Source organism: Pezoporus wallicus, unplaced genomic scaffold (genome assembly GCF_028554395.1).
Source record: "Pezoporus wallicus isolate ANWC-B61680 ecotype Strahan unplaced genomic scaffold, APGP_CSIRO_Pwel_v1 contig_11411, whole genome shotgun sequence".
Taxonomy (NCBI): Eukaryota; Metazoa; Chordata; class Aves; order Psittaciformes; family Psittacidae; genus Pezoporus; species Pezoporus wallicus.
Window position 1 is genome coordinate 27,168 of NW_026638154.1, and position 8,839 is coordinate 36,006.

Below are 8,839 nucleotides of genomic sequence, written 5' to 3' on the forward strand. Positions count from 1 at the left end.
CCAGCCATGTCCTTCCGGAAGGTGGTTCGGCAGAGCAAGTTCCGGCACGTGTTCGGGCAGCCGGTGAAGACGGAGCAGTGCTACGACGACATCCGCGTGTCCCGCGTCACCTGGGACAGCACCTTCTGCGCCGTCAACCCCTCCTTCGTGGCCATCATCGTGGAGGCCAGCGGCGGCGGCGCCTTCCTCGTGCTCCCCTTGCACAAGGTGGGAGCGGGAGCGGGAGCGGGGATGGGATTCAGCGGGGACCCCAACCCCAATCCTCATGTCCCCGTGGCCGCAGACCGGCCGCATCGACAAGTCCTACCCCACGGTGTGCGGGCACACGGGCCCCGTGCTGGACATCGATTGGTGTCCCCACAACGACCGCGTCATCGCCAGCGGCTCCGAGGACTGCACCGTTATGGTGAGGGGAAAAGGGGGGAGGATGGGGGTGTGGGGTGTGCGTGCCATCCCCATTCTGTGGCCTTCGCTGTCCCCATAGGTCTGGCAGATCCCGGAGGGCGGCCTGAGCCAACCTCTGACGGAGCCGGTGGTGATGCTCGAGGGGCACTCCAAGCGCGTGGGCATCATCGCCTGGCACCCCACTGCCCGCAACGTGCTGCTCAGCGCCGGTACGGGGGTACCGGGGGGGTGTATGGGGCTGTGGGTCTACCGGGGATGGGGGTGACCCCAAATGCGGTCGCCAAGGCTGCGACAACGTGGTGCTCATCTGGAACGTGGGCACGGCGGAGGAGCTCTACCGCCTGGACGGGCTGCACCCGGACCTCATCTACAGCGTGAGCTGGAGCCGCGACGGCGCCCGCTTCTGCACCGCCTGCAAGGACAAGAGCGTCCGCGTGGTCGACCCGCGCCGCGGCACCGTGGTGGCCGTGAGTGACCCCCCCCAAACACACACCTTGGGTCCCAATGGGTCCCTGGCATCCTCATGGGGGCGTCCCACAGCGGTGCCCGCATCCTGCATCGTGCCCCGGGGGTGCCCTGTGGGGTGCTGCTGACCCCGTCGTCATCCATGCTCCATGGGTGCCCTATGGGGTGCTGCTGACCCTGTTGTCATTCATGCTCCATGGGTGCCCTATGGGGTGCTGCTGACCTCATTATCATCCGTGCCCTATGGGGTGCTGCTGACCCCGTTGTCATCCATGCTCCGTGGCTGCCCTATGGGGTGCTGCTGACCCTGTAGTCATCCATGCTCCATGGGTGCCCTGTGGGGTGGTGCTGACCCCATTGGCATCCATACCCCATGGGTGCCCTATGGGGTGCTGCTGACCCTATTGTCATCCTTCATCATGCCCCATGGGTGCCCTATGGGGTGCTGCTGACCCCGCTGTCATCCATGCCCCATGGGTGCCCTGTGGGGTGCTGCTGACCTCATTATCGTCCATGCCCCATGGGTGCCCTATGGGGTGCTGCTGACCCCGTCGTGTCCCCCCCACCCCATAGGAGAAGGAGAGGGCCCACGAGGGGGCTCGCCCCATGCGAGCCATCTTCTTGGCCGACGGCAAGATCTTCACCACCGGCTTCAGCCGCATGAGCGAGCGGCAGCTGGCGCTGTGGGACCTGGTGAGGAGCACCCGGAGTGGGGGGGACACGACGGGACCCCCTCCTCCCCATAGGGCTCACGCGCTGCCCCACAGGAGAACCTGGACGAGCCCATGGGGCTGCAGGAGCTGGACTCCAGCAACGGGGCTCTGCTGCCTTTCTATGACCCCGACACCAACGTGGTCTATGTGTGCGGCAAGGTAAGGACCCCCCAAAACCCCCTCTTTGCCCCCCACCTATGGTCCCAGCCCCCCAATAACGCCGCGTTCCCAGGGGGACTCGAGCATCCGGTACTTCGAGATCACGGAGGAGCCTCCCTACATCCACTTCCTCAACACCTTCACCAGCAAGGAGCCGCAGCGGGGCATGGGCTGGATGCCCAAGCGCGGGTTGGACGTCAGCAAGTGCGAGATCGCCAGGTGGGCGATGGGGCAGCCGTGGGGCGGGGAGGGGGGGGGACACGACACAGGGGGACCCCCCCGTTCACACCAGGGAACCCCCTTGGTCCCCATCGCCATAGGTTCTACAAGCTCCATGAGCGCAAGTGTGAGCCCATCGTCATGACGGTGCCGAGGAAGGTCGGTGGGGAAGGGGGGGGAGCACCCCATGTTGGGGAATGGGGGGGGAAAGCCCCGAGTGCACTGGTGGGGGTCCCTATGGGTGCTGTATGGGGTCCCTGGGTGTAACAGTGCATGGGTCTTGGGGTCCCCAAGTGCACTGATGGGGTCCCTATGGAGTTAATGGGGGCTGGATGGGGTCCTTATGGGTGCTGTATGGGGTCCCTGGGTATAACACTGTGCCTAGGTTTTGGGGTCCCCAGTCAGGATGGTTTTGGGGTCCCCCAAGTGCACTGATGGGGTCTCTATGGAGTTAATGGGGGCTGGGTAGGGGCCCCTGTGGGTGCTGTATGGGGTCCCTGGGTATAACACTGCATGAGTCTTGGGGTCACCAAGTGCACTGATGGGGGTCCCTATGGAGTTAATGGGGCCTGTTTGGGGGGTCTTGGGGTCCCCAAGTGCACTGATGGGGGTCCCTATGGAGTTAATGGGAGCTGTTTGGGGGTGCCTGGGTGGAGGTCCCTATGGGTGCTGTATGGGGTCCCTGGGTGTAACAGTGCATGGGTCTTGGGGTCCCCAAGTGCACTGATGGGGATCCTTATGGAGTTAATGGGGGCTGTTTGGGGGTCCCTGTGGGTGCTGTATGGGGTCCCTGGGTGTAACAGTGCATGGGTCTTGGGGTCCCCAAGTGCACTGATGGGGGTGCCTGGGCAGTTAATGGGGGTGCCTGGGTGGGGGTCCCTATGGGTGCTGTTTGGGGTCCCTGGATGTAACACAGTGCATGGCTCTTGGGGTCCCCAAGTGTACTGATGGGCGGCCCTATGGAGTTAATGGGGGCTGTTTGGGGGTCCCTATGGGTGCTGTATGGGGTCCCTGGGTATAACAGTGCATGGGTCTTGGGGTCCCCAAGTGCACTGATAGGGGTCCCTATGGAGTTAATGGGGGCTGGATGGGGGTCCCTGGGTATAACACTGTGCCTGGCGCCTGGGGTCCCCAGTCAGGCTGGTTATGGGGTCCCCAAGTGCACTGATAGGGGCCCCTATTTAGTTAACGGGGGCTGTTTGGGGGGGGTCCTTATGGGTGCTGGATGGGGTCCCTGGGTATAACACTGTGCCTGGGTTTTGGGGTCCCCAGTCAGGATGGTTATGGGGTCCCCAAGTGCACTGATGGGGTCCCTATGGAGTTAATGGGGGCTGGATGGGGGTCCTTATGGGTACTGTATGGGGTCCCTGGGTATAACACAGTGCATGTGTCTTGGGGTCCCCAAGTGCACTGATGGGGTCCCTATGGAGTTAACACAGTGCATGTGTCTTGGGGTCCCCAAGTGCACTGATGGGGTCCCTATGGAGTTAATGGGAGCTGTTTGGGGGTGCTGGGGTGGAGGTCCCTATGGGTGCTGTATGGGGTCCCTGGGTGTAACAGTGCATGGGTCTTGGGGGCCCCAAGTGCACTGATGGGGATCCTTATGGAGTTAATGGGGGCTGTTTGGGGGTCCCTGTGGGTGCTGTTTGGGGTCCCTGGGTATAACACAGTGCATGGGTCTTGGGGCCCCCAAGTGCACTGATAGGGGTCCCTATGGAGTTAATGGGGGCTGGATGGGGGTCCCTGGGTGCAGGTCCCTATGGGTGCTGTATGGGGTCCCTGGGTATAACACAGTGCCTGGCTCTTGGGGTCCCGAAGTGCACTGATGGGGGTCCCTGGTCAGGATATGGTGGCCGGATGGGGGTCCCCGGGGGGGCTGTTTGGGGTTACCTGGGTGTAGGTCCCCATTCATACTGCTGGGGGTCCCCGAGCAGGACATCGGGGGCTGGATGGGGGTCCCTGTATTTAGGTCCCCATTCATACTGCTGGGGGTCCCCATGCAGGACATTTGGGGTCCCTGGGTTTCCATCCCCATTCATAGTGCTGGGGGTCCCCATGCAGGACATTTGGGGTCCCTGTGCTTAGGTCCCCATTCATACTGCTGGGGGTCCCCATGCAGGACATTTGGGGTCCCTGGGTTTCCATCCCCATTCATACTGCTGGGGGTCCCCATGCAGGACATTGGGGTCCCTGGGTTTCCATCCCCATTCATACTGCTGGGGGTCCCCGTGCAGGACATTTGGGGTCCCTGGGTTTAGGTCCCCATTCATAGTGCTGGGGTTCCCCGTGCAGGACATTGGGGTCCCTGTGTTTAGGTCCCCATTCATACTGCTGGGGGTCCCCGTGCCGGACATTTGGGGTCCCTGTGTTTAGGTCCCCATTCATAGTGCTGGGGGTCCCCGTGCAGGACATTTGGGGTCCCTGTGTTTAGGTCCCCATTCATAGTGCTGGGGGTCCCCGTGCAGGACATTTGGGGTCCCTGGGTTTAGGTCCCCATTCATACTGCTGGGGGTCCCCGTGCAGGACATTTGGGGTCCCTGGGTTTAGGTCCCCATTCATACTGCTGGGGGTCCCCGTGCAGGACATTTGGGGTCCCTGTGTTTAGGTCCCCATTCATACTGCTGGGGGTCCCCGTGCAGGACATTTGGGGTCCCTGGGTTTCAGTCCCCATTCATACTGCTGGGGGTCCCCGTGCAGGACATTTGGGGTCCCTGTGTTTAGGTCCCCATTCATACTGCTGGGGGTCCCCGTGCAGGACATTTGGGGTCCCTGGGTTTCAGTCCCCATTCATACTGCTGGGGGTCCCCATGCAGGACATTTGGGGTCCCTGTGTTTAGGTCCCCATTCATACTGCTGGGGGTCCCCGTGCAGGACATTTGGGGTCCCTGTGTTTAGGTCCCCATTCATACTGCTGGGGGTCCCCATGCAGGACATTTGGGGTCCCTGGGTTTCAGTCCCCATTCATACTGCTGGGGGTCCCCGTGCAGGACATTTGGGGTCCCTGGGTTTCCATCCCCATTCATAGTGCTGGGGGTCCCCGTGCAGGACATTTGGGGTCCCTGGGTTTCAGTCCCCATTCATACTGCTGGGGGTCCCCATGCAGGACATTTGGGGTCCCTGGGTTTAGGTCCCCATTCATAGTGCTGGGGGTCCCCATGCAGGACATTTGGGGTCCCTGGGTTTCCATCCCCATTCATACTGCTGGGGGTCCCCGTGCAGGACATTTGGGGTCCCTGTGTTTAGGTCCCCATTCATACTGCTGGGGGTCCCCATGCAGGACATTTGGGGTCCCTGGGTTTCAGTCCCCATTCATACTGCTGGGGGTCCCCATGCAGGACATTTGGGGTCCCTGGGTTTCAGTCCCCATTCATACTGCTGGGGGTCCCCGTGCAGGACATTTGGGGTCCCTGGGTTTCAGTCCCCATTCATACTGCTGGGGGTCCCCGTGCAGGACATTTGGGGTCCCTGGGTTTAGGTCCCCATTCATACTGCTGGGGGTCCCCGTGCAGGACATTTGGGGTCCCTGGGTTTCAGTCCCCATTCATACTGCTGGGGGTCCCCATGCAGGACATTTGGGGTCCCTGGGTTTAGGTCCCCATTCATAGTGCTGGGGGTCCCCGTGCAGGACATTTGGGGTCCCTGTGTTTAGGTCCCCATTCATACTGCTGGGGGTCCCCGTGCAGGACATTTGGGGTCCCTGTGTTTAGGTCCCCATTCATAGTGCTGGGGGTCCCCATGCAGGACATTTGGGGTCCCTGTGTTTAGGTCCCCATTCATACTGCTGGGGGTCCCCGTGCAGGACATTTGGGGTCCCTGGGTTTCAGTCCCCATTCATACTGCTGGGGGTCCCCGTGCAGGACATTTGGGGTCCCTGGGTTTCCATCCCCATTCATACTGCTGGGGGTCCCCGTGCAGGACATTTGGGGTCCCTGGGTTTCAGTCCCCATTCATACTGCTGGGGGTCCCCATGCAGGACATTTGGGGTCCCTGGGTTTCAGTCCCCATTCATACTGCTGGGGGTCCCCATGCAGGACATTTGGGGTCCCTGGGTTTCCATCCCCATTCATAGTGCTGGGGGTCCCCATGCAGGACATTTGGGGTCCCTGTGTTTAGGTCCCCATTCATACTGCTGGGGGTCCCCGTGCAGGACATTTGGGGTCCCTGGGTTTCAGTCCCCATTCATACTGCTGGGGGTCCCCATGCAGGACATTGGGGTCCCTGGGTTTCAGTCCCCATTCATACTGCTGGGGGTCCCCGTGCAGGACATTTGGGGTCCCTGTGTTTAGGTCCCCATTCATACTGCTGGGGGTCCCCGTGCAGGACATTTGGGGTCCCTGGGTTTCAGTCCCCATTCCTACTGCTGGGGGTCCCCATGCAGGACATTTGGGGTCCCTGTGTTTAGGTCCCCATTCATACTGCTGGGGGTCCCCGTGCAGGACATTTGGGGTCCCTGGGTTTCTGTTCCCATTCATACTGCTGGGGGTCCCCATGCAGGACATTTGGGGTCCCTGTGTTTAGGTCCCCATTCATACTGCTGGGGGTCCCCGTGCAGGACATTTGGGGTCCCTGGGTTTAGGTCCCCATTCATACTGCTGGGGGTCCCCGTGCAGGACATTTGGGGTCCCTGTGTTTAGGTCCCCATTCATACTGCTGGGGGTCCCCATGCAGGACATTTGGGGTCCCTGTGTTTAGGTCCCCATTCATACTGCTGGGGGTCCCCATGCAGGACATTTGGGGTCCCTGTGTTTAGGTCCCCATTCATACTGCTGGGGGTCCCCGTGCAGGACATTTGGGGTCCCTGGGTTTCAGTCCCCATTCATACTGCTGGGGGTCCCCATGCAGGACATTTGGGGTCCCTGGGTTTCAGTCCCCATTCATACTGCTGGGGGTCCCCGTGCAGGACATTTGGGGTCCCTGGGTTTCAGGTCCCCATTCATTGCTGGGGGTCCCCGTGCAGGACATTTGGGGTCCCTGGGTTTCAGTCCCCATTCATACTGCTGGGGGTCCCCGTGCAGGACATTTGGGGTCCCTGGGTTTCAGGTCCCCATTCATACTGCTGGGGGTCCCCGTGCAGGACATTTGGGGTCCCTGGGTTTCAGTCCCCATTCATACTGCTGGGGGTCCCCATGCAGGACATTTGGGGTCCCTGGGTTTCAGTCCCCATTCATACTGCTGGGGGTCCCCGTGCAGGACATTTGGGGTCCCTGGGTTTCAGTCCCCATTCATACTGCTGGGGGTCCCCATGCAGGACATTGGGGTCCCTGGGGACATTTGGGGTCCCTGGGTTTCAGTCCCCATTCATACTGCTGGGGGTCCCCGTGCAGGACATTTGGGGTCCCTGTGTTTAGGTCCCCATTCATACTGCTGGGGGTCCCCGTGCAGGACATTTGGGGTCCCTGTGTTTAGGTCCCCATTCATACTGCTGGGGGTCCCCATGCAGGACATTTGGGGTCCCTGGGTTTCAGTCCCCATTCATACTGCTGGGGGTCCCCATGCAGGACATTTGGGGTCCCTGGGTTTCAGGTCCCCATTCCATGCCATTCATACTGCTGGGGGTCCCCATGCAGGACATTTGGGGTCCCTGGGTTTCAGTCCCCATTCATACTGCTGGGGGTCCCCATGCAGGACATTTGGGGTCCCTGGGTTTCAGTCCCCATTCATACTGCTGGGGGTCCCCATGCAGGACATTTGGGGTCCCTGTGCTTAGGTCCCCATTCATACTGCTGGGGGTCCCCATGCAGGACATTTGGGGTCCCTGGGTTTCCATCCCCATTCATACTGCTGGGGGTCCCCATGCAGGACATTGGGGTCCCTGGGTTTCAGTCCCCATTCATACTGCTGGGGGTCCCCATGCAGGACATTTGGGGTCCCTGTGTTTAGGTCCCCATTCATACTGCTGGGGTTCCCCATGCAGGACATTGGGGTCCCTGTGTTTAGGTCCCCATTCATACTGCTGGGGGTCCCCATGCAGGACATTGGGGTCCCTGTGTTTAGGTCCCCATTCATAGTGCTGGGGGTCCCCGTGCAGGACATTTGGGGTCCCTGGGTTTCAGTCCCCATTCATAGTGCTGGGGGTCCCCGTGCAGGACACCGGGGGCTGTTCGTGGTTCCCGGTGCGGGGCGCAGTGCGGGTTCCCCTTGGGGCGCCCCCCTCACCCCATGTCCCCCCCCGCAGTCGGACCTGTTCCAGGACGATCTGTACCCGGACACGGCGGGCCCCGAGCCCGCCATGGAGGCGGAGGAGTGGGTGTCGGGGCGCACGGCGGGGCCGGTGCTGCTCTCCCTGCGCCACGCTTACGTGCCCAGCAAGCAGCGGGACCTCAAGGTGAACCGGCGCAGCCTGGGCCACGACGGGCGGGCACCGGGCACCGGCACCACCGGCAGGACCACGCCGCCCCCCACCAACACCGCCCGCGTCAGCGCACCCCCGGCACTGGGCACCGGCACCGCAGCCAACCCGGTATGGAGGGGGTGTGGGGTTGGGGAGGGGGGGATATGGGGTGGGTGATGGCTGTGTTGGGGGGGGGAGGCTGTGGGGTGGGTTTGTATGGGGAGGGTCTGTATAGATGGGCATGTGGGGTGGGGGGGGCTATGGGGTGGGTTTGTATGGGCAGGGTCTGTATAGATGGGCATGTGGGGTGGGGGGGGCTATGGGGTGGGTTTGTATGGGGAGGGTCTGTATAGATGGGCATATGGGGGGGGGGCTATGGGGTGTGAGGGGCTGTAGGGGGGTCTGTATGGGCAGGGTCTATAGAGATGGGGCTATGGGGTGGGTGGGGGCTATGGGGTGGGTTTGTATGGAGAGGGTCTGTATAGATGGGCATGTGGGGTGTGAGGGGCTATGGAGTGGGTTTGTATGGGGAGGGTCTGTATAGATG

The 8,839-nt window shown here is 61.7% G+C and overlaps 1 protein-coding gene across 1 annotated transcript; it reads left to right on the forward strand.

Annotated features, from left to right (window-relative positions):
- On the forward strand, positions 1–8,421 carry LOC130599305 (coronin-1B-like; the record flags this gene model as incomplete). The annotated part of the gene is made up of 9 exons (XM_057409676.1): positions 1–207; positions 284–406; positions 485–614; positions 691–872; positions 1,444–1,563; positions 1,638–1,742; positions 1,816–1,961; positions 2,063–2,120; positions 8,137–8,421. Coding segments are annotated over exons 1-9 (1,350 nt in total), but the record flags the coding sequence as incomplete, so codon positions are not given.
- Between the last annotated feature and the right edge of the window lie 418 nt (positions 8,422–8,839).